This window comes from Prinia subflava, chromosome 3 (assembly GCF_021018805.1).
Source record: "Prinia subflava isolate CZ2003 ecotype Zambia chromosome 3, Cam_Psub_1.2, whole genome shotgun sequence".
Classification (NCBI taxonomy): domain Eukaryota; kingdom Metazoa; phylum Chordata; class Aves; order Passeriformes; family Cisticolidae; genus Prinia; species Prinia subflava.
Genome location: NC_086249.1, coordinates 100,480,996 through 100,506,720, shown reverse-complemented (window position 1 = coordinate 100,506,720; position 25,725 = coordinate 100,480,996). Strand labels below are relative to the sequence as shown.

At 37.5% G+C, this 25,725-nt stretch overlaps 3 protein-coding genes across 6 annotated transcripts in view; 1 reads left to right on the top strand and 2 right to left on the bottom strand.

Moving 5' to 3' along the window:
• Positions 1–25,725, top strand: part of CASK (calcium/calmodulin dependent serine protein kinase) — a 190,190-nt gene that overhangs the window by 79,456 nt on the left and 85,009 nt on the right. For all 4 annotated transcript variants that reach the window (XM_063393045.1, XM_063393044.1, XM_063393042.1 and 1 more), the window contains exons 3-5: positions 980–1,085; positions 7,492–7,569; positions 8,476–8,548. In XM_063393045.1, coding sequence (XP_063249115.1) covers positions 980–1,085; positions 7,492–7,569; positions 8,476–8,548 — 257 coding nt within the window. The remainder of the gene's footprint in view (positions 1–979; positions 1,086–7,491; positions 7,570–8,475; positions 8,549–25,725) is intronic.
• Positions 13,880–14,943, bottom strand: GPR82 (G protein-coupled receptor 82). Its single transcript, XM_063393580.1, has one exon. It carries the CDS (start codon positions 14,921–14,923, stop codon positions 13,880–13,882), a length of 1,044 nt encoding a protein of 347 aa, XP_063249650.1. The 5' UTR covers positions 14,924–14,943.
• On the bottom strand, positions 18,499–25,074 carry GPR34 (G protein-coupled receptor 34). The gene is made up of 2 exons (XM_063393579.1): positions 24,777–25,074; positions 18,499–22,981 (listed from the first exon to the last, which is right to left on the bottom strand). Exon 2 carries the CDS (start codon positions 22,957–22,959, stop codon positions 21,817–21,819), a length of 1,143 nt encoding a protein of 380 aa, XP_063249649.1. The 5' UTR covers positions 22,960–22,981; positions 24,777–25,074; the 3' UTR covers positions 18,499–21,816.

Genomic DNA, 25,725 nt, shown 5'->3' with positions numbered 1-25,725 from the left:
ATGTCTGCTTCAGAATTCAGACTGATATTTTCCTCACTTATCAAATTATCATCAAAGCTATTCATTCAAGATTTTGCTATTCTTCTAGAATACAAGTAGATAAGCTAAAAGAAAAAGATTTAAGGATGATAATAAAAATACCAAATAGTTTCAACAAAGAAGAAAGAAAATTAATTCAGTGAGGTTTGGTTTTTTGCATTTTTTTTATCTGCAGAAAGATTGATTTGTGATCCGAAAAAGTAAGAATGTTGTTTAAAACAAAATCTCTCAAACTTTGAGAGATTTCAGAGTGGTTTCTGCTCTTCTTTTAGTTGCAACTTTTCCTGCTTTATTCACCTTTATTCACTCTTCTCTAGAACAGAGATGCAAACTAATGTATGCTGATTGAAATTTCTGCCAGTGTCATTTCATATAATCTGATTTTAAAATAAATACTACTAAAGAAGTAAACTGCAAGAAATTTAAACTTAGGAAAAATATTTCTTTCCTTATGAGGATGATCAGGTACTGGTGGAGGTTTTCTGGGCAGTTGTAGTTTCCAGAGCTCAGCTGGGTGTGGGCCTGCACAATCTGCTCCAGTTCACCCTGCTTTGAGCTGAGGGTTTAGAATAGAGACCTCCAGTTATTAATAGTTCTGTAGTGTGGTGAAAGTCTGTCTTCTGCTTTTGGAGGTAATTCTGCAGTGTTGTTAAATATTTAGGGTGAAAATCTCAGTGTAGTCTACAACTGTACATTAAAGGAAGTTCTTCAGACTATGACCAAGGAGATCTTCTATTAATGTGTCAATTCAAGAATCTGTTAAGTTTTGAGAGATATGTGGGTATTTGAATTAAGCATAATTAAATACCATCTTGTCAGTGTTCTTTATAAAGATTAATTAATTTATTAGAAATTTCAACTGTGTACATCTTTCCAAACACTGTGTTCTAAACAGCTTGGATATGTAGCTAATCTGCTTCTACCTTCTTATCTTCCACAGATCTGAAGAGAGAAGCCAGTATTTGTCACATGCTGAAGCATCCTCACATTGTTGAACTGTTGGAGACGTACAGCTCAGATGGAATGCTTTATATGGTCTTTGAGTTGTAAGTTTCTCTCCTTGATTCTACCTTTCTGTGTTGTCATTTGCTAAATAAAATCCTAAAAGTATGTCTGCTCACGCCTGTAGGTTTTGTAGCTCAGAGGTCTTGAGTGCCTTGAAAATATTTATTTCTGGCAAGTCCAAGTTGTCCCAAAAAAAAAAAAGTCCCATTGTCTAAGTGGTGAACACCAGGGCTTTCTGAAGACAGGCAGGATCTTTTTTGATGGCTGCAGGTCAGAGACAAGTTGAAAATCTGCTGGTAGACATCACCTTTGGGTAACTGAGGGTATTTTGTTCCAGTTGTTTATTTTTTTTCCACACTGTTGCTTCTTTAGCTCTGCTTTTCTGTTACTAGATAAGAAAGTAAAGTTATTGGTGTATTTAAGTATTCTTGTAAATCAGTATATCTATTCACAATATATGAAAAGAGGCTTTTGTCTAAAAGATTTGTTTCAGAAGTTTGAATGTAAGAGTTTAGTTGTAAGAGGGAGCAAAATGTGACTTTTCAGCAAGGGACAGGTATTTTTATTCAACATCAAGAAACAAAGAAGAGGGGCAGCCCCAAAATTACCACAACCTTTCTTTGAGAGAAAATTATTAGTTCTTCCCGAGTTAGTTTTATCTAAATGGGAAGGATACAACCAGACATGTGAAATGGTCTTTTGTGCATGTTCTGGGTTTGATCTTCTTTCTCTCTGCCTACCAGCTCTTCTTTTTATGCTCCCTATATTTTCATTCCTAGTCAGTCTGGGCATATATATCTGTACCTCCTAAATTTTTCTGATCTTCAGAAAATGTTTTCTGCTGGATTGGAGCTGCTGATGTTGGAGTAACCACATTGTACCAGTTTGTTTGGTAAAACTGGCTTGCCCATTAGAGCCAAGAATTTGATTTGAGATGGCCATATAGAAAATACCACATGTTTTCACGTTTTACCATTGAGGTAGTAGAAAAGACACAATAAACATTAGATAAAGCAGAAAATTGTTGTTTGCAAGTCTTCTGCCTTTTTTAGATGAATTTATAAACTTACAGTTTTGTGAAATAATTGTTCTATGCTTTCCTCTCTGTACATTTTGATTCAATACTGACTTTGCTTTTTATTTTGAAAATCCCAAAGCATGGACCAAGGGGCATTAATTACCTTATTATGAAATAATTATGTACACCTTGGGTAGTCATAGTAAGATAATTAGCAAGATTTTGAAATGGAAAAAAAAAAAAGGGTTTGCTTCTATTTTTACCATGCTGATAGCTCAGAAATATGAGACAAAAGCAGTAATTATTTTTTAATGACAACCCTATTATAATTTGTGTTTGTACACATAAAAAGCAAGTCTGAACAATTAGAATTACTACACAAATACTGCACCTGACTTCAGGCCACACGAAAGAAGGAATTACAAAGCTCAATTATTTGAGGGATGATGATTGTTTATCATATGTATGTCCTTGTCTCCTTTGTGCAGGAAAATCATCAGTCTTTTGTAGCAGTGATGGAAAATGAGGCAGTAGGAACACCTGTGCTGGAAATGTGGGAGGGAATGGAGGAGCTGTGGCAGGAGGTGTTGTTGTGCTGGAGGGGATGCTTGGGTGGAGTGATGCAGCAGCAGACTGATGTTTGTGAGGACTGAGACTGCACTGCCTGAGAATGAGCAGTTCAGGGCACACTCTGTAACTGTGACCATGAAAACAAACTTGGGGTTAGCAGAAAAGCATCTCTGTACATGTAGGTAATTCATATCCCCCCCTACTGCCCTCTGTTCATTGTGCTGGTATTGTAACCAGCTCAGCTGATTTGCAGCGAATTTGTGTCTGCAGTAATAAAATCCATTTTGTTAGGGTCTAGTTACTCTGAAGACACCAAAATCTGCAGAGGAGACATAAACCCAGCTGTGATGAGGGATTTGTGGGCTTGCAGGTGCTTTCCATGAAAAATAAGGCATGTCTAGACATGAAATTTGTGGAACAACCAAACCTAAAACTTGGTGCCATCACTTGCACATAAATGATACATTGGTTCACTGCTGGTTTTTTTTTCACTGAAAAACTATGTTTTCATAGCTGCTAGGAGGACCCTGAATATCTTGCCAAACCTACTGATACAGGAAAAGTACAAGTGAGATAAGCAAATGTAGCATGTACCTGGTAACAACTGATTGAGCCACTAAGGAAAATGTACAACTGGTGCCCGATTTTGAAAGCTTTTGTGAAAAGAAACATTTTAAAAATCAAACCACGATTCCCAGAAGCACTGATGAACAGTAGCAATGAGGTTTAACACCAAAAAATGAGCTCTGTTTTAAACCCCTTACTCATACATAAACTCAAGCACTCTCTAGAATGGCCTGTATCTCAATTACCATCAGGCTGCATGGTGCTGCTGTAATAAATTGCACTGAAGCAGGTGGTCATAATAGACAAAGTGCATGTGTAGTGTAAAAAGCAGAGCCTACCCCAGAAGGTCTTATTGCTAAGGTGAAAATATTATTTTAAAAGTATTTCGGTGTTCCTGTGTTACAAAGGAGAGAGGCTCTACCTGTGCAAAGTGATTTCCCTCACATGCATCCCAGCTGCCCTCCCAGAGGGACTCTCCTCTGAAGGATATGATCCCTTGGAGGCTCTGGGGACACCTTACATCTGAGAAAGGCCAGTTCAACTCTCTATAATAGAGTTGCAATTTTCTTTCCCATTCTTGGTGTTATTTGCTGGCAGCTGTACAGAATCATGGGGTCATTTAGGTTGGAAAAGACCTCATCAGATCATCAAGTCCAACCATTAACCCAGCAGTGCCAAGTCCACCACTAAACCACCTCCCTAAACTTCACATCTACACATCTTTTAAATAACCCCGAGGATGGTGACTGCACTATTAACCTGGGCATCCTGTTCTCATGCTTGACAACTCTCTCAGTGCAGAAATTTTTACTGCTACGTGATGTAAGCCTCCCCTAGCACAAATTGAGGCCATTTCCCCTTTTCTGATTGCTTTTGTTACCTGAGAGAACAAGCCGACCCTGACCTGGCTACAGCCCCTTTCAGGCATTTGTAGAGACTGATGAGGTCCCCCATAAGCCTCCTGGTTTTATTTAGATTACCATTTTCTCTGTGGTTTACAGGTGTCACTTAATATTCTATTGCTTATTACATTTTTTCCTTATGATCATTGATTTCTATCACTGAGAATACTTCGAGAAGGGTCAGAGCTACTTGCAATATTTCTGAAAGAAAGCAAATACTCATTTTGAAGGGTCTGAAAACTAGATTTTAGACTTATGAGTACATTATTTGCTGTTTATCCTCAGTATATATGGACTGAGAGTATTTCCATGCTGAAGAGCTCAGATACAGGAGCAGTGAGTGCATTCCAAATACATTGGTATTTGGTCATTTGCAAAATATTCTCACCACTGTACATAGTTGGGTTTGTTTTTCTTGGTGCATTCTAAGAGAGATTCATATCTTGGGACATTGGAAGAACTGATCTGTTAAGGTTTAGCAGTTTGGATGTATATATAAATATAATTATATACCTGTAGCTTTGCCATTTAATGTAGCTAACATGTAAAAATGCTTCAGGTTTAAAATCTCAAATTCATCAAAGCAATACTTAAAAGAGTTGCAGTTAGCTTATTTGAGGTAAGTGAAGATGCCAAGTATATAAAAACTGTCCAGGCAAAGGGGAAAATGCCATCATACACAAGCCTTGATACATACGTGGTACAAAACTCAGTTATGAGCAGTATATCAGCTCTGATTTTTTAATCTTATTTTTATTAAGTAATAATTCAGTTCCCTAAATGAAGTAGTGCTTTTAAAGCTTTCTCATTCTTCATCAATAAATCAAATTGTAGGCCGCAGCCTATTAAGTCTGCAAATCCAAAGTTATCATACTCCAATATGAAAATACAGATCTCTTATGCAGGATGCTGTCTGTTCTTCAGTCACTGCTGGTGTCAGAGCAGATTTCTCTGTGTGTGTGTATATATATATATAATATTATATATAATATTATATTTATATTTATTTATTGTGTGTCTATATATAAAATATATATATTTAAAATACATTGGTCCCACTCAGTTCATGTCCCTTCCGTGAGCTCCCTCTGCTGGTGTCAGGGAATTCTCTCAGGTTATGACTGTGTTCTGCTTTTTCCCAAAATTTTTTGCATCATCCACTTATGTCTTCAGCATGAATATATTTGTAAGTTTACTTCAGTGGGTTTTAACTTGCATTTTTTTCTTTTTTTGTGGTTTTCATTTGCTTATGCTGATAGTTGCAAACCCTTGAGACTTCCTGAACTTTAATTCCATCAATATTCCAAAACTTTATTGCTCTTATATCATAGAAGGCTTTCAAGTTCTGCAAAGTCATCTTGTAAGTGGTTGAGCTATTGCTGAGTTTTTAGTCTGTTGGTTCACTGAATTTGCTGGGATTTCTTATAACTGAGGTTGACTCTGGCTTCTTTTCAGCTTCAGCTAGACAAAAGTCTCATAATTTTCAGGAAAAATTCAATATCATGTATTGAATATATTGTATCAGATGGAGTGATACAAGCCCTTTTTATACATGAGTCAAAATCTACTCTTGAAAAATTAGTCAAATGAAGTCAGAGATTAAAGTATACCTGACTCATATTTGTGCTTGGGAGGCCAACAGTGTTCATCTTAATGGAGTAAAACTTTCAAACATGTTTGCCAAGAAGAAATTCAAACTAGCACGTACTGGTACAAAATGTCAATGAAAAATGCTGTTATATGTAAGTGGAAGGTAGAAATACATGTTAAAGACCATGCTAATTATAAATACCTTGTGTAATATAAAAGTTAATGTAAAAACATTACAGTCCTCCCTCCATGTCTCAGAAACTATTGATGCTGCTAAAAAGCTTGAGTGCCTCTGGGTCTTTAATTTCACTGACTTGTTATAAAATACAGATAACTAGTCTTCTAAAGGGTTCTGCTTCATGAGAATGACATCTCCTTATTTTTGGTAACTGATCATACATTTTTGTATATTCTACTTTTGAGAAAGGGTTGAGAGGTTGACATGAGGGATTTTTTTCCAATGAGCCAGTGAATTCCAGGTTTATGCTGCTCTCAGTGAACTTGCCCATACAGCATGGCTGCTGTATGGATTCTGTGATATCTCTGGGGGATATTTAGCCCTGTATGCAGGAGGGCTGAATATCTTCAATGTGCTTTTCTTTTGGTCACCAGTCCCTCTTACAGTTTGTCAGTGCTCTATCCAGATGATTGTGTATTTTGCGTGAGGGAGACTTTTGGGATTTATTTGGGAATTAAAGCTTCTGCACTTGGTTTGTGACTCTCTAAGCAGAAGTTTGGCATTGCAGATATGTAACAAAGCAGAAGTGATGCTGATACTCTGAACAGCTCACTGAAACAGCCCTGGGAATGTTGGCTGTCCAGATGCCCTGGAAATTCTGCCTTTTGGGTTTTTTCCCCCTTAATTCTTTGTGGAGAGTAAAAAGAAAAGGTGTGAAGGTTGAAAATGTCATGTTACATTCAATATTTTTGCAAGTGCCTCATTAAACATGAGTTACATGATTTTTGTTGTTCCTGTTAATTCTTGCTGCTCTCTTCTTGCCCCATCAGGCTGTGAACATTTCTAGATACCAATCTGCCTTAGGTCCCTTTCAAGAGAGGGAAAAGGAGGGCAGCACCAGGCTGCTTTCATTTTAGAGAAATGGCAGCATAATTTCAGACTAAGATCTATGGATATATCTGCATCTGAAGTGTAATGCTGCTCATTATGGGATGGTCAGAAAGATGAGGGAGAAAAGGAAAAAAGTATCAAGTTTCAGAGCTGGTGATACAGTATGTGGCCTGTCAGTGTTCTGAGGTGTCTGTGAGCTGTAAAATCTCCTCTTGGCTGCCTAATTATCCAGAGGAGAATGCCAACTGGCAAGACTGTGCTGTATTTCTAGAGTATTTTTTACAGTCTTCATTTAAAATTCAAATTGAGTAACATTTTTTTATGTATTACAGTTGTTAGTATAGAGTTGCACTTGCAGTGCTCATAAGAACACGCTTTACCTAATATCAGAAGATAATTGTTAAATTGCAGTATTCTCTGTGCAGGGCATTAACTTTTCTTGCACACCTTGTTCAATGAGCAGTTTAAGCAATAAAGTAATTGTTTGGTATTGGTAATGCTTTAAGAGAACTGTGACATGACTTGAGGGATGTAAAATGGTTAACCTGTGGCAACCCATTTTCTATTAGATTACCCATTAAATGCTGTTTTAGTGAGTAATGCACTGTACTTGTATCTAGAGTACTTTATGTAAGATTTATGTAAGAGAAATAAATAGATTTTTTTAAGCATTTTAATGTAATTGATTGTAGTTGCCAGTTTTAAGCATTTTTGCCTCTTTTTACCTGCAGTATGGATGGAGCAGACCTGTGTTTTGAAATTGTGAAGAGAGCAGATGCTGGATTTGTCTACAGCGAAGCTGTAGCCAGGTATTTATTATAATTTTAATTAATCCCTCAGGATAAGTAGAAAAGAATGGAATATTCTGTTGTGCAATCTGTTAGCTAAAAGTTGAAAGTTGGAGTACTGTAAATAATCCTGTTTCCACACTCTAGATGTTTGTTGCAATAATTAACATAATCAAAGTAGAATTTTGGAGCATTTTGCCATTTACTAGTTACAGATTTGGATGAGATCACAGAGTAAAACTGTATTTCACATCCAATACCTGATTGGCTGTGTTTGCCTTTATGGATCTCTCACATGTTGGCATTAAATGACTTGCCTGACAGGATGGGAGTTTTACTCGTCTTGCTGGATGGAGTTGGTTTTTTCTTTTTTATGTATCACTGTATTTATGGTCACTTCACCTTTTCAGTTAAGAGATGAACTAAGATGAAAGAGTCCATAAAATTTCAGAAGGGTAATGAAACCCACTGTCCTAGTGGCTTGATAGTTGAGCTCAAACACAGGATTCTTTGCTTTTCTCAACACTGTAGATTTTTAGCACTGTAGAAACCAGGTTGATCAGGCACTGATACTCACTTTTTTATTTCTTTTGGCCTTTGTGCTTTGTGACCAAATAAAAAAATGGAGGGTCTCTGACTTCTTTGTCATAGCAAGCAGAATTATTGAACAGTTAAACCTTTACAAAAACCTGGAAAAGAGAGATTTTTCTTTTCTAATTCACCTCAGCTTTAATCAGAATAATACTCAAACTTTAAATTATATTATTCACTATTATAAACATAAACTCCATTCTACAGAACTCTGTATATTTGAGCTTAAATTGGTTGATCAGTTTTATACACTTAGACTCTTAATACTTAGATTGTTAAATGTGTGTAGTAGTTTTTCCTGCAGGTTTGTCATGCATAATGTGTTTGTTTTTTCAGTCATTACATGAGACAGATACTGGAAGCTCTGCGTTACTGTCATGATAATAATATAATTCACAGAGATGTGAAGGTAAGGGGGCTTAATTACTTTTTTTTTCTTCACCACAATAATGCAAATGACTGAACTTCAATTTCTATAGTTTAGGGAAGGGAGGAGCTGTAGAAAAGGAATCTCTGTTTGCTGAGTGTGTCTTTACTCTTATTGTGTCATGTAAGATTAAAGCCCACCCTAATTCCATCAATATAGAACATTCAGGAGGTCTGTATTCACAAATTACACATGCATTTGATTACAACTTGCTTTGAAAGTCAGTTTAATTTCTAGTTTTTGAATATTCATATGGAATCTGCTTGCATTTTTTTCTTGTTAGGAAAATGTGTATATAAATTAATAGCATAAATTAAACTGGAACTGGTAGTTTATTGGCATCAATTTGACAGCATAATGACAGCTCTCATTCACACTAAGATTTCATAGAGATGCACACACTTAAATGCTAGAATATTAGTAATGTTATCTACTTCTTGGAGACAGTCCAATAAACATTCATTATTATGAAAACCTTCTTTAATATAAATAAATTTGGGAGGAGAAATGCAGTGTTTAAGACCAGTGTATGTACATATTGGTTTTGATCTGGTAAACTTTGTACTGTTTCTATGGATATTTATGGAAGTAGTTTATCCTGAAGTATTTTAATGTAAGTAGCTGGGAGTTTTAACCCAAGTGGGCTTGACTCTCTTCAGTTTGAATATGCATATTCTTTCTTAATGTCATTGCCTAAAGTAGCTATTCCCACTTCTCCAAGAGTTTGGTCTCATCCAAAATGAGTAAAGCACTGTAGGAATTAAGGAAAATTCTAGCAAGATGTGATGATGCAGTTTGAGAAGTGACTCTTGGATTTTAGTGAATAGAAAAGATTGAGAGAGGGTGAACTGTGCTTCAAACTCCTGACCTGTGAGCAAGAGAGTACAGACACTGAACTGGTGATTTTTATAAGGAGTCATTTGGTCTTCTGTACCCAGACATTGCAGACCATTCCCAACCTCTTACTCCTTTCCTTTTAAAATCAAGAAGATTATTATGTGACAGGCTTGCTTTTTAAGTTTGGTGTTTTAATAGTCATTTCTTAAAACAGTTACAAATAATGGGCTCTTAATTGCTGGTAAAATGTCTCATTTTGTTCTGCATTGAAGATTTTGGGTACTTTTAATTGTTTGGTTTTGGTACCACATGAATTTCAGACGTAACGTCATCTTTATGTTGCTGTGAAAGCTTTGTGAAAGCTCCACTCATTTTTCTTGGACTGTATTCTTGAAAAAAACCCCAAGTTTTAGCTTCAAGGGCCTCTGAGGGAGGCCACTTTCACTGAGGGTAAAGTGGGAGTTTATTTTAGTGATTATCCTGTCTCTTAGAACCTCAGAATCACAGGGGGTTTTTTAATACCATCCTTAGAAATTAACCTGTTCAAATTACATGGGTTAGGAAAAAATGTCTTGAGTATCAGTCTAAAGCAGTGTAAACCAACAGTGTTTTGTTTTGGCAAAAGCAGTGCAGAGCTGTAGGGTTTGGGAGTGGAATACATTAAACTAACTGCAGTATCCAGGCTCTAGATGTCACTGTAGACATTGTTTTGAAAGGATGTAGACCAAATGACCACTTTAGAAATTACCTGAATGGGTGAAAGGGAAAGTGCTTTAATAAAATCTGTAAGGCTGATATAGTCAGGCTACATTTTTCTCCCTTTTAGCCTTTCTGTGAGTAATTTTACATTTTGAGATGTAAAATGCCTGGTTGTTTTCTGCTGCACTGGGAAATCAGCATCCTATAGCCCATGTAAGGTTTAGGTGTCTTTCAGCTCTTTTTGTGCTCCCTTAGCTCCTGGCTGATCAGGAAGTTAGACTGTTTAGAGTAGACAAAATTAAAGTTTGCTGTTATCTGGTGCCAGAAACTTTACCTGACTTTTCCAAGTGACTCCAACCTGGGACAAACTCCCCAACATTTACCCCTGATGATGGAATCAAAATGTGAAAGCTTTCACAAGGTGGCCTGTAGTTGTCCTAATTGCTGTCACTGCTCTGTGAGACCAGATGTTTCTTGAGCCTGTGTGCATCATTGACCCCCTTCAGCATTGCTTCAAGGCTTTATAATCAGGGACAATTACACATTTCCTTCACCCTCAGTTAAGGTGATCCTGCAGTGCTTGGAAGCTGGATCGTATGGTAAGGAAAACAGAAGATGCAGGAGGGTAGAAAACTCAAGACATCTGTGCATCAGAAATGTGAATCTCAAGAGTTTTTTCTCTTACCACAACATTTGTTCCTGTTCTGACAACCTACTGATAGAGGACTCAACCATTCCATTTATTCTGTCATAACCTTGCTGTGTCAGGAATATCCAGAGAATGGCTATTGAAAGTAGCAGCATTGAAAGGCAGTCTTTTCCATTTCCAAATGTTATTACAGAGCAGTTTGTGTACAGAGAAATCTTTATGTAAGAGAACAACAAAAGGGAAAGGGGAGGGATGTGGGTCTTAAATGAGATTCTTGTCTTTTCCTGTAAAACTCTAGCTGCAATTTGAGTACCATTTGTCACTGGCTTATTTTTGCAAAAACTTTAACAGAATGGTTTTTGTCAGTAGAACATCAAGAGGTTTTGAAATCTTTTGTGAGCCTCTATTGTTATGTAGAATTTTCCATAGCTGCGAAAATCCTGTCATGAAAATACCTTTTAATATAACTGATGTAAGAGTAATTTAATCACATCAAGAGCTTTAGTTTCTGGGGTTTTTTCCTTGACTCTTTCCAAGTAGTCCAAGTTTGTTTTATGATTTCCACTTAGTTTGAGTATCTGTATATGTTACTGATTAGCAAAGTGGTGCAGTTGGGGTCAGGGAGAGCCTGTCAGCAAAATGCAGACATCCAAAATTTGCATTATGGCTTTATCTTGGCAGATATGAACCTTTTTTTACTACAAGTGATCATCTAAATAGATAACCCTGCTAAAGCAAAAATACACATATTCTGCCTTCTCTGTCATTAAGATTCAGTTCAATATTTCTGTGATTGGGAGTCAAAACCAGGGAGTTTTTCCAGGGAATAGGACCAAGCATTACACTCTGCCCTGTTTGTCATATACACATCTGAGTTGGTCCAGGGACTTGATCTGTGGATAGATTTGCATGCTGGTTTTTGCACTATACAGAGCTAAACCCATGATATGAATTCTGAGAGTTCACTCCCTTACCACTTCTGTCTTTCATTGCCTGAACTGCATGTAGCTCAGCATTTCAGATTTTGCTGGTGGAATTCAACACTCTTACACTTCTGCTTTTAGACATACCTAAAAATGAGTAAAATAGTATATATGTGTTTGTTTGTATTTATGTAATTGTATATTTGACTATTTTAAAAAATAACCAGAATAGAATCTGTTCTTTAAGGCCGTCTTCCCTTTTCCATCTTTGAATACCTAAAACAAGAAATCTGTTACATGTTACTTTCCTTCCACTCCTTTCACTTTGAAACTTCTTTTATGCTTTCTGGGGGACATTCAGTAATAATTGATGTTTTTTCTGTATTTTCTAGAACTTACTAGATCCTTGAGATCCGGTAGCAACCTCTTGGTGAGGATTTTGTTACATATTAAATTGTTAAGGCTGCAAAACCACTATCAGAGGTACAATTGAAGTATCCTACCTGGCCACATTTTTTTCTGATGAGCACTTCCTCATTCAATGTACAAATTAAGAGACTCCAAAAACAAAACTTTCAGTATTTTTTCTCAGTGTTTCTTCAGGCAATGCTCTTTTCACCTTGCTTATTTTCATTCCTGTGCCTCTGCTCCCTATCTCAAGGTCCCCATGCTTGTTTCGTCTAGCTCTTTTCCTATTGACCTGTTATTATGTTCAGAAGCAGTTTTGCTGGAAGTGTATTTTTTCTGTCTGGCCTACCTGGAGTTGAACATTTGAAAAAATTTTTGGTCACTCAGTTGATATGTTTCAGTTATTTGCCCACACAGTCAAAAAACTCATGTCTGATGATGATGAGCTGGCTTCCCATGCAGCACATTTGAATGGCTTAACCAAAAATTTGACAGACACTTGGGGTCTCTAAACTGCTTTGCAAACCAGGTGCTGTGCCTGTTTGCCTTACGATTTTGTGTTCACTGCAATAGAAATTCATTTATCATTTTTTGTTAAACAAGTCACATGTCACCTGCTACCTTCTGTTTTTCGCACCAGCATGTCTAAGAAATGCTAGAAGTTTGCCACATGAGCAGTGCTTTGCTGTAGTGTTTTTCTAACTCTCCCTCATCCCTCATGCCTTTAAGTTTTGGGGGATTTTTTCCTCCATGAACTTTTCTGTCAAGTGCTAGACCAATGCAGGACTCAATTTGTGGTTTCTCAAATTGCCTGTACTGCACAAAAGCTTTTCCACTCTTTGAAACAAGAAAAACTTTGATGCAGTTAAGAACTTTAAAGGTCATCATCTTGGGCAGATTACATAGGAAAAAAGTCAGGCATATGTCATTTTTTGGTGCTATGTAGAAGTGTTGAAGGGGGGATCTTGCTAAGAGTCTGTCACAAGCTTATATTTGATTAGTAGTTCCCAAAGTTTCATTCATTTTCTCGGCCTTTTGGTAAACACTAGGAACAAGTGGTTGTGAATAGAAAAGTGTAGGAGGAATGACTTCAGCCTGTGCTGCCCTCAAAAACTCTGTTGAGAGAAACAACCCCAGGCAGGCTTTGTGCTGAGTTAACTGCAGTCACATTCCCTATAAAAGGTTCTTCAGGAAGGACAGAAGTGGTGGGATTTGAGTTTGTGTCTGTGCAAATTAGAAGAGCACTTTGGTATTGAACAGCTCTGCTCACCCAGACTTGCAGCTGATGATCTAAAACCAGTCCTGTTAGCAGCACTTTGCCATCTGGAAAACTTGGACTGCTCAGTTCTGTCTTGCTGTAGTTACCTGGCCATTGGATGTGCAGCACAGTCCTGGTTCAGCCATCCCAAGGGAAAATGTCTGTGCTTTGTTCAGCCTTCCTCCTTGTAAAGGAAACCTGTGTCCAAAACTCTTACTGATAACAAGAGAGAACTAGGTCCTCAACTTTAGCCTAGTTTTTGCCTTCTTCCTTGACTTTTTAGGTAAAAGGAGCTGTCCACAGGTCAAGTGTAAAATGTCTTTTGTATTACATGGATGAACAGTATTACACTGTTCACTGTATAAACTCCTTGGATTCATTTGGATATACACATTGGATTTATTATGGCTAATGTTAGTGTAGCAAGCAAGATGATTTGAAAAGAAAGTACAATATGTTACCATTTTATTTAAATATTTACCATTTTATATCAAAGCCTGCCTAAAGGTATTTAAAATCAGTTTATTTTTATTTATAGTCTATGAATATCTTTCCATATTCCTTCCAATTTCAGCAAAAATACCATTGTTATGTTTTTGATTTTCTGGTGTGGTTTTTGTAAACAGGCCATAAAGACTTTTCTTAAATGTTTTATCTAACAGAAGGGTTATAATTGGATCTAAACTGCTTTTAGCAGCAGCAAGACAAGTAAGGAAATTTTTAATTTCCACTAGATAGTTTAACCTTGGACAGTCATTATCTGTAAGGAGCACATAGAAAATCGGCCTAAAAATATGGTATGGAAGAAAGCAGACAGTTAATATTATCTGGATGACAAGAATGTTTCTTTTCACTCTTCTGTAAATTAGATGTTTTTCTCCAATACAGGTGTTTTTTTGTATTCTGCTCAGATGTCTGGTAAGAGAATAGTACGACCACAAAACAATCATAAAAGACAGAAAAAAGCACACAGTGGCAAGGGAACCAGCAATCTTTGCAGGACGCTCACCAGCCTCTACCCTGATGTTGTAGCACGTGGGGAACTCCCCTGCAGCGCTGTTTTGGACATTGTAGGTGATGGCTGTGGCTGTTATGCAGAGCACAATCAGCCAGATAACAACACAGAAATATTTAGCAAACTTTGGCCTCCGGAACCTCTGCAGCAGGCACCCGTGGAAGTTTCCTGGGAGGGCAGGGGAGGGCTGTGTGCCTCTGTTCTTGCTGAGCGTGGCGTACTGGCTGAGGGCGATGGAGCACAGGATGGCGATGGTCACGTACATGCTGACGTGCATCACCAGGGCTCCCAGGTGATGGGCCACCCTGCAGGCCAGCGAGCCCGGGGGCCAGCGGTGCCCGCCAGCAAAGTAGGCGGCCAGGAAGGGCATGGTGCTGCACACCAGCAGGTTGGCAGTCACCAGGTTGGCCAGGTAAATGTACTGTGTCCTTCGGGTGGGCGCTTCCCGGGAAAATATCCAGGCGGCCAGAAGGTTCCCCAGGATTCCGGCGGGAAGCAGGCAGGAGTAGATGATGGGGAGAGCTACGGTGGTAGCTGGTGATGGCTGGAGACATGATGAATTGTTCATTTATGGCAGTGTTTCCTGAGTGGTCAGAGCTGAAACACAATAAAAAAATTACATTTCTGCAGTGTGCGTCTGACATCTCTACTTTGCACTTATCTCGGCTGTTTCTTTGTCTCCCTGACTTTTCAGTGTTCCTTTGATGTTGTTACCTTAAGTTTGCATGAGGTTACAGTTTGAGCATTCTCTCCCACTGAAATTTCATAAAGAGAAGTTAAACCCTGAAGCTTTTACGTGCATAGAATCTAATAAAATAAATTAGGAAGCTGAAGGTTCAAGCTAGGGTCTGGCAATAACTTCTGTGATCTTGGTTTATTTCTCAGTCTTCTGGAACGTCTGTAACCTAATTTGGAAACCACTTACAGACCATTTAAAATTAAATAAGCAAATTAAGTGCAAAGAATTACTTTAATTCCAGAAATGCTGAAAGAGTACCTGTACCTCTGTTTAACTACAAATTAGTCTCTATGCTGGAAGACTCTCACTATATATATATTTATTCTGTGCTCACATCTGTATGTGGTGTTACTTTATCACAGCTCTGTCAAGTGTACATTTAGCAACTCAGTCTATATTTTTTAGCATCTACAATGGTTTTCGAAAACTGCAGTGTATTCATTTTTTCCAAGTTCATTTTTCAGTCTTTTCTCAGTTTCCAAACTGAAAATAAGAAACAAAAACTCTATGCAATGACAGTGTGTAAAAACTGACATTTCAGCTTACAACCATGTAGTGGAGAGTTTTTACTGTTGTATCCATACATATCCATATATGTTTTAATGGAATGTATCCCAGTTAGCTTTTTTTTTCATATCAAATCATAAGGAAAAAACATTTCAAATTTAAAGACTGATAATTTTTTTTAAACAGCTGCAAGCAAATGAACTCAGATGCTAAATAGGATTCAGTGTACAATGATGAAAAGCCCAGATAACAAGTATAAAAACTGTGCTGTAGGCAGTGTTTGACAAACTTGCAAATTAAACTTTTATAGTTTATTTATAGTATATTTTAGTGTACTCTAAGTTGCATATGTATTGTTGAATAAAAATGTATCAATTCTTTGATTATAATGAGTTAAATTCACAAAGTAATTGTTGAATTTACTCATTTTAGAAGTCTAATGAAAATTCTTCTGGTCATTGACCAAATTTTATCAGGTAAAACAAAGAAGTAGTAATTTTAAGCTTACCTATACGAGCTGCAGGCACCTTCCTTTGCTGAGAGGAAATATTTCTGTCTGGTGTCAGTTTTGTCTCCTGCAGAAAATGAGGTACTGGAACCTGGCAAGTACAGTTAAAAATTCCTCTCTGCCATAAGTGGAAGTGATTCCATTAAATGTTTGCTTTCGTTTTGCAAAGTCAGGAGACAGGTAGGCATTTAAAGTTCAGAAAAGATGATGTCTGTACAAAAAAGGCTTTGAAATTGTCAGGATCAGCTCCATTAGGGGGAAAAAAATATATGGTGATAGCATGGAAGAGCAGCTGTAGCAGTCTTTAGGTACAGCACAGAAACACCTTGCAATCCTTTATATAGTGCTTTCCTCTTTTGGGGGCTAGAGGGGTTCTCTTTAGGACTGCCCCCTGTCCTTGATGCTGCTATTCATGCATGAAGACTTCTGTTTTCAGTGATATTTAGCAGTTCTTCAGCTCCACGAGCTGTCACCAAGCTGTCTGTTCCCAAAGCCCACATGCAGTTGTGCTGTGTCCGTGTGTCCTCACTTGAGTGACCAAATGGTCACATCTCTTTGGTCTGGTCAAGTGATGGATTGGTGGAAGCAATTTACAGCTGATTCATCCAGGGGTTCTGCAGCAAAAATGGACTCATTGTCCAAGAAATGCAGTGTTTTACACAAATCCAGAGGTGTGCACAGGACAGTTTCCTTCCTCCACAGCATAGGTATGATCACAGATCGAGCTCTGTTCAGCTCTGCAGAAGTTGAGACTTTTGGATTTTCTGCTTTTTGATACATCTGTGGTTGTAAGATAAGGCTCTTCAACACATATAAATAAGTTCCTTTATGAGAACAGAAGTTTGGTAAGGTTCTTGTTTCACTAGTTTGGCTTTATTTTTAAACACGGATTTCACGTCATGATCTGTTACCATTGTTCAGTCTCATTATTACTAATTTTTTTAGTAAAATAATGAACATGTAAGCTGGCTTCCTATTCTAATTTCGTAGCTGAAGTCACTTACAATTACATTTATTTGCTGTGGAGTATTACTAATTAGGTTGTAAAGCTGTAATTAGTTTGCATGTACTTTATTTCTTGTTAACTGTGGTGTTCCACTGAGGCTTAGATACAAAAATGCATATCCTGAGAAGTTGCTGACAGTGGTGTGAACAATTCCAGTTAGTAGGTTTTTTTAAATTACTATTATTATTCTTTGGTTATTGACTGTTGCCTGTAGTATTTATAATTTAATGATAATAACTCATGCTGTAAGAAGAGATAACTGCTACATTTTTTTCTGTATTATTGTATGATAGTAGATTGCTGCAGTAAATTAAAGTCTATCAGACTTTATTTTGGAATGAATTACTGAGAGCAGTAGGAAAGTAATGAGGTATTACAAGTTCTTTAAAAATGCCACCTGTCCTAGGAATACAGTTACAGCTGGTTCTAAGCTGTAGTAAGCACCTTCCTAATTCTTGTAGTGGACTATTTCCATTCACCAAACTTACAAATTATGTGTTCTATCTAAAATGTATTTGAAGATACTCAGATGGAACACATGCATGTTTTTATGCCATTCACCCTTAAGTTCTTCATCATTATTTTTATGAGCATCATTCACCTCAGTGATTTATATTTTCTATATTCTCAAACTATGTTCACTCTGAATTTATACATGTACTGGATTTTATATTGCCAATAGGCAGCATATGTTGCATTTCATCATTACATGCAGACAACTTGTTTTGTGGCCCTAAAAACATAAAACCAGGAGATTCCCAGTGGTGAATTTCCTCAATTTCAGCAAGGCTTTGACACCATCTCTCACAGCCTTGTGTGTGCTGTCAGAGCATCAAATTAAGCTTCCTTATGTGAACTTCCCAGTTCTGGGAATAATGTGATCCTCCTTTCTTTTCAGTGATGTAAGTTTTATTCCTCTTTTATGGTTTCATTGGCCAGTGTTGTAAGAGAAGTGATTCCATTAAATGTTTTGATGTTGTGTTATCAAAATAATTGCTATTTGTCTGCCCTCAGCAACACCAGTTTGTGAGTTAAAATGATAATTACATATAATTTCAGTGCAAAAACGAAAGTTGGTGTTGTGGTTTAACCCTGGTAAACAGGTGAGCCTTCACACCCGCTCACTCACTCCCCCTCAGTGGGATGAAGAGGTGAATCAAAAGGGTAAAAGTAAAAAAACTTGTTTATGATTTTGCCACTTACCCCTCTTGTTCTTGTGGCTGCTGTGCTGCAGAACAGACCTCCCCTTCTGGTGCTCCCTCCTGCTTTGTCTGACACACTCTGATCAAGTCTGCCAGAGTGCCAAAGTAGGTGGTTGTGGTTTTATCCCAGAAAGCACCTAAATCCCACACATCCACTTACTTCCTCTCCAGTGGGCTGGGAGGGAGAATTGTTAGGGCAAAAGTGGAAATTCATGGTTTGTGATAAAGAGTTTAATAAGCTTAAAGAAAAAGAATCAGGCAGAAGCAAAAAAACCAAGTGATAGAAAGCAACCCCATCTGACCAGTGCCCAGTGTGAGTTCCAGAGAAATGGCAGCACAGCCAAGCATCCTTCTTGGCTTTTATTGCTGGCCATGGCACCACGTGCTCTGGGATGCCCCTGGGGACAGCTGTCCCTGCTGTGTCCCCTCCCAGGCCCTTGTGCAGCCCCAGCCTCTCGCTGGGGTGTTCTGAGAGGCAGAGAAGTCCTGCTGGTTGTGCAAGTGCTTCTCAGCAGTGGCTGAAGCATCCCTGGGTTGTCAACACTGTTTTGATCACAAGCCCAAGCCACAGTCCATGTTGTGAAGGACTCTATCCCAGCCAAAACCAGCACAAGACTGGGACATCCTGGGACACCCTGGGACACCAGCTGAAATTCAAGTGTGGGTTACAGATTTGAGTGCAGAGGAAAATGAGGTTCATGCAGTTATATGGGGATACATGTTGAGTTAGCCTTTAAATACAGAAAGCAAAATAAATAGAATTACCTTCATGTAAAAATTCACCTGAAGACTCAGGTAATTAGGAAGCACTGAGGAGAGGAAAAGTAAGACAACCTGTTTGAGTGACTGATTCTGTGGTCATTTGACACATCACAGTGTGACTTTCAGCAAGTCTCCCAAGTTGTTTCAGGACTGTTTGTTCTTCAGTAATATTTTTTGTAAGGCCTGCCGTTTTACCCTCAAATTTGGGAAAACTGATTGCAGAAACAAAAAGTAAGGATTAAACATTTTTTTAAAGGAGTACACATACCTGCTTTTGTTTCTTGGTCAGTAGTAATTGCTTCCTACATGACTGTGCTGTCTAGTTTCAAATCCCTTTCTGAGCCAGTTGATACATCTGGCCTTTAACATCTGGAAACAGTGATTTATACAGTTGTAGAAATCCAAAAGTATTTTCTGATTGCTTTCTGTGATTGTTTCTTTGTTCTGATTGCTGCTCCTTAATGCTGCACTTTGTCAAGATCATGTGATCATTCCCCTCTTCTGTGCCATGCCTGCTCTTAGAGATTTTCTTACAGACCTGTTCTCTTTCAGATTTTCATTTCTCAGCTGGAGAGTTGATTAATTTAATGCAGTTTGGATTTTCAGTGTCGAAACTCTGTACTACTGCTTGATCTTCTGAAGAGATCTGAGTCTATTTTGGCAATACTGCTGTATCCATGAATTACAAACCTTGTAAATGAAAATTCTGATCTAACACTTCGATCAAAAGAATTTTAGAATTCACATTTTTTTCAAGCTGCTGTTGTTCATGTCTGTCCTCTCATGAGTTCCCCAGCCCACACCCTCACCCCAACCTGCTGTTCAGTATCATCGACCAGCTGCTCACAGAATAAGCACAGGAAAGAAACAATGATGAGATAACGTATATATCTTGTGAAATTATGGTTTATAAGCTCTACTAGATGTACCTGAATTGATGTAAGTATGTAGAACTACAGTATTGCATAATAAAATTGCACTGTACAAATACAAAACCAAGAGAAGCATTAATATAATAGGATGAAAAAATTATAAAAGATCATGAAATGCGATTACTGTGAGAGTCAGAATTACTTTACAAACACCTCTGTTGTATGCTGAAATATTTAAGAAAAAAGGCAGTTACCATCTTTATGAATATCTTTATGAAATTACATGTTTGTGGGAATCTTTATTTTGAAGATTAAGAAACTCCCTAATTTTTATATAAAAAATAAAAAAGAAAGAAAACAAAATAGACTGGCTGGTCATTGTAGTTTGTTTAACGTGTTTATATCCAGCTTCATCAAGTTTAAATTATGTAAAATCACTTCAAAATTAAACCAAGTTTATATCTAGCAGAGGTGAAGCTTTATGTTTACTTTATTCAATGAGAATGTTAAGAGTATCTTCTGTAAAATCAGAAAATTTTATGGAATTAGTAAAACCCCACACATTTTGGCACAGATTTGGCATTAAAAGTCACATGATCCATTAGTGAAATTACTGGTGGTCATATTAAAACCAACTTCTTTATACCTGCTTGCTTGAGCAATATTGTTTGTATGTGTCAAGATAATAAATCCTTATTTTACAGAGCTTGATGTCTAGCCTCTATTTCACCTTTGTGGTCTGTTATGCCAGACATTTAAGTTGTGCTGCTGTAGTCATCTTTTTGCCAGACATCTCCCACTTTCAGCTCTCTGGTTTTTGAAAAATGTTACATTTGGAAATTTAGTTGTGCCTAAATACATAAAGCTGTTTAGTTTTAATCTGAGAATATAGCTGTAGCTATGAAATATTGCTGTTACATTGCTATTTATATGGCATCAGCAATTATCAAGTTTATTTTAATCACATGGAAAGAAAAGTCTCCTGCCAGGGAGGAAGCATGCAGCTGGAATGTGTGGCTATGGAAATCTAGGAGAAGACCAGTGGCTGAGCCTGGCTGATCTTTTTGCTCTCTTCTGTGAGTTTATGTTCCTTGCTGAACTACTTTGGGTAGCTGCAGTCATCAAATTTGTCATATTGAAGGAAATCTTAGGACAGACCTATGTCATCTCTCCTTCATTTATTTCAAATTTTCTTAAAGTGTTGCTTGCTTTTCCTCAGGTGTTTGACCTTGGCACTCATAAAAATGTTGGAAATACAAGGGTCCTAGTAGGATTGAAGGTTTTAACTTTGCTGCTTAATAAAACTAAAAGTGTCTTCTTTACTTAAAACTGAATCGATAGCTGTTGTATTTCACCTCATTTCTAAGACGCATGTTGCTAAATTCTCAAATATTTTCTTAAAAATACATTTATAAATGTAGTTAAAATACTGATCTTTTGGAAACCCATTAAAACAGAGAAAAATATAAAATACATAAAATCTGTAATGGTATCTAGATCTTTCAAACCGGACAGAATATGCTTTTTTGCAAAATTCATCTATTATTTACATACACAAGCTACTAATATTAACGTGTATATACAAGTTTAGCTTTACATGTTCAAACCCCTTTGTGGAAATCTCCCTAAAGAGTTAGTGTTCTAGTTTCATCCAACAGAAAATGTCTGAGAACTTCCTAATTTGTTTTCTTGGATAAACAAGAGCGACAAAATGCTTCTGAAAAGTAACTTCTCATTTTCACAAACAGAAGTGAGACTTCTCGTTTTTCTTAACAGGAGGAAAGATGCAGAACTAGTAGCCGTAGAGTAGAGGATTTCGTGATCTGAAATTGGTGACCTGGAGTGATAGAGATTGATTTAAACATTCAAATCATGAACTTCTTCCTTGAGTAGCTGGAGTGAGGAGTGATGGTAGACAATCGCTCCTGAGCGTATTGGCTCAGTTTTATGTCTGAGGTGCTCTCCAGGTTTAGGCTTGACTCTCCATGAAGTTTCCTGCAAATCAGTTGGAACACAGTCTGACGGACGCTTCTGGACATCAGGAAATACATAACTGGGTCTAGGCAGCTGTTAAAGGATGAAAATATGAGCATCACCTCATTGCACGTGTGAATGATCTCTGTCCAGTAACAGGATGGGGTTTGTAGCTGTGATGTGATGTAGACAAACCGGAACATGTGGTAAGGCACAAAACAGACGGTGAAAATTATGAGAACAATGAAGGAATTTCTTGCTGTCTGCGTGTATTTTCCTGCATTGGGGAAATTTGCCCTTCTCCTTGAAATTTTCAGAAGGTTCTTGGCAATTTTAACATACGAAAGTATCAAGAGGAAAAAAACTATCCAAAAAATCAGCACAGTGATATAATTTAAAATTGCTTCTGTCTTCTCTCCATTCTTTTTGCTTCGGTAATGAAAGCACTTGGTGGAGTTGCTGACCTCAGTCTTAAAGAAAGAAGGGGCAACTACCACTACAAATCCTGTCAGTGCAATCGCCCACACCGTGCAGCAAATCTGCACACTCCGGGTGGTGGTTAACATCTTCGGGCGCTTCACTGACTTATTTATCTTTATATAACGATCCAGACTGATTAGTCCCAGCAGTACTATGCTAATGTACATGTTCATGTAAAACAGAGTTCCCACAACCTTGCACAAAATCCGCCCGAACATCCAGCGGTTGGTGGCATGGTAGAGTATCCGGAAGGGAAGACAGAAGATCAGCAGAAGGTCTGCAACAGCCACGTTTAGCAAGTAGACTTGGATAGAATTCCTCTTCTGATGAATGCACAGGAAAGCAAACAGGGCTATAATATTTCCAACCAATCCAAAGACAAAAATAATGGAGTAGAAAACAATCAAAGCGAGTGACAGTGAGTTGTCATCCAAAGAACAGCTGGCATCATGGTGACTTCCTGAGGCGTTTATGGTCAGGTTGGTTTGGTTGCTCCAGAATTCTTCCTTGTGTGGACCAATGGTTGGTAAATCAGCTGAAGTTGTAGCCATCATTTGCAAAGGGTTTTTAGCTGTTCTGCAAAGAAACAAAGAGAGATTTCAAGAATTAAATACCTGTTCATTTGTCTGTTTGCTTTATTGCCTGCATTCTAATGTGATATAAACATAAAGGGTCATAGCTAAGAGGAATAAATGCACCAAAGTATTGGTGTAGCTGAATAGAAGGAGTTTCAGACAGATATCATAAAATAATGAAAGTCTAGGTGATCTGCAGGCAAGAAAGAACAGATAGTGTAGAGTACTCACACAGATATCTATTTCTGTAATTACAGTGTTATTACTGTCTTGTGTTGTTTTAAAAGTCAACTGTTATATTTTCCTGCAAACCTAAGAAATTTTTTTACCTATAAGAACGAATCATTTTTTTAAGTTCACTTCTTAGTACCAGTATTTCTAGAACAGAAAATGTTTTAATTAAGGTGCAGGTAAGCATAACTAAGTATTCTTAGTGTTGATACAAGGTACACAGAAGTATATCAAAACAAGTCTAAACTCGTCTGTGTTAATTTTAAGTAATACAAATCTCTCACATGCGATTCATTGTTTCTCAATTAAAAAGTCATATCAATTAATATTTATTTGGTTATGTGCTGTTTTATAAGTAACCCTGTGAGACAGTATTATTGCAGTAGCTTGTCTTTAATTATCTGTACCTTCACATAAATTTAAGGGGTTTTTCCTTCTCTTGAGTATTCACAAACCAATAACTACACAAATAAATTACTATTAGCTGGAAATCACATAAATGCAGTAACAGGTTGTTTTCAAACCTTCCTTGTTCTCGTGGTTTTCTTTGCTCATTGGATAGTTTTTTAATTTCACTAAGCTTATTGCTGACCAGGAAGGTACAATGTGGAAGAGTCAGCCTTGACCAAGGAAGGAAACCAGAAGTGTGTGGTTTGGAGACCAGTCACAGGAAGGTGTTTAGAGAGATGGTTATCACTGATAAGTAATGAGAGAACTTTAGTCTTCAGCTTGTTTATCACAGCAACAAGAAATGCCATTAAAAAAGTTTATTTAGAATATTTTTGTTTTACAAAGGAAAGAGGTTTTTTCCTGTAATCTGACAAAATCTTCAGAAGTGGTTTTAGCACTCTGAACTTAGCTGTCTTGCAACTGTTATGGAAAAAAAACCCAGCAAGAAAATACTGCTGTATATGTAATCTTAAAATAGCTTTTATGCCAGGTCTGTGTCTAGGCCATGCAATTTGCGTGCTAGGTCTTAAAAATTGCAAATTTACATTTAATTCTGTGATGAAGCCACAGCAGTGAAAATGACAACGCTTTAGGTAAAATTCTTTAGAAGACCTAATGGACTTACAGAATCTGAATTCTTGAGAGGAGAGTCTAAAATATTTTAGCATCCTATGTTGTCTGACCCTACAATTGCATTGAACTGGTAGGATACATTAGCAGTTTCAAAAACAACTGTTCTCATACTTGCCACATGATATTGTCGGGGCAACTAATTCCAAGAGGTTGGTTTCAAACTGCAATGGTTTCAAGTGCATTTGAAACCCATCTACTGCTGTGACTTCTTTAAATTGCATTTCTATGAAAATCTTTGATCTGGGGTGTTGTATAAGCAGTGACAAGTTTAGATCAGTGAGGGAGAAACTTGAGTTGTGCTGCAGATGGATTGGAAATAGAACTTTTCACTGTTACAAGTTGTGGCACCTCTAAGCGAGCAGACGTGCTTAAACCTAGATATACTTAGAAAAAGATTTGGAGGTCACTAACACTCTGCAGTTAAGAGAAATGTTAGTAGGTATTTATTTTACTACAGCTTAAGTATTAAAGAAGCCACTTACCATTTATGTGTTAAGAAGTTCTGCTGGTTCTCAAAACTGCTGCTGAAGACGGAGCAGAAACGTGCAGATCCTCTTATTAGAAAGCTGCAGCAGCAGCTTCTCTCTGAAAGTGGTGAGCTCCAGCTGACTCGTGCAATTGGCAACAAGGGGAAGTTTAAACTGGTGTTGCAACTGGTTTGCTTTGTTTTTTTTAAAGGCATTTTTAACTGGCAGTACACAGTTTATTTGGGCTCTGCTGGGAGAGGTTCTCTAATAAATTTTTCTCAGTTTTGCTCTGAATTGGAGATTCCAGGTTTTTTTCTCAGAGACTTTGTTTCTGGTGAGCAGTGCCAGTGGCTTTTTGGGTGATGATGATGTTGGTATAGTCTGTCACCTCTTTAATACTTCATGGAAACAGTGTCACTTTTTCCAGTGTAGGGTAAAGATAAATCAGCACCACAGTGGAATGGTACATTTTGTTAATGTTTATATTGTTCTCCCATCTACCCTTCTGCTTGCCTGGGATTAGAACTGTTGTTCTTTCTCACTCGAAATGACAATGATGAGAGGATGTGAAAGTGCCCAAAGTGTGCAGCTTAACCATTTCACTAAGGCAGAACTGAAATACAATCTGCAGCGATAGTACCACCTGATAATACTCTTTCAAGTGGAGCACAAGGAAATGAAAATTACATTTCTAAGTTGGAAATTTAAAAGTGGATTCTAGAAGACCTGGTGTGACAAGGCCTAAATTTAATGAAGATCTCAAGAACGTTGTCTTGAAGGGTTTGAACTCATATAATTTAAACTTTGACAAAAAGACTTGGGTGGTTAGAGATGATAACTTTACACATAGTCAGACTGAACTTCAGGTACATCTCCTTGTGCACTCTTTTGAGTTCTTAGTTTGGAGAAGTTCTTACTTCTGGAGAAGTAGTATACATATTTGAGGTTCTTAATTTTAAATAAT

Coding starts and splice junctions, on each gene's coding strand:
- GPR34 (XM_063393579.1), bottom strand. CDS start 22,959: ATGATGGCTACAACTTCAGCTGATTTACCAACCATTGGTCCACACAAG.
- GPR82 (XM_063393580.1), bottom strand. CDS start 14,923: ATGAACAATTCATCATGTCTCCAGCCATCACCAGCTACCACCGTAGCT.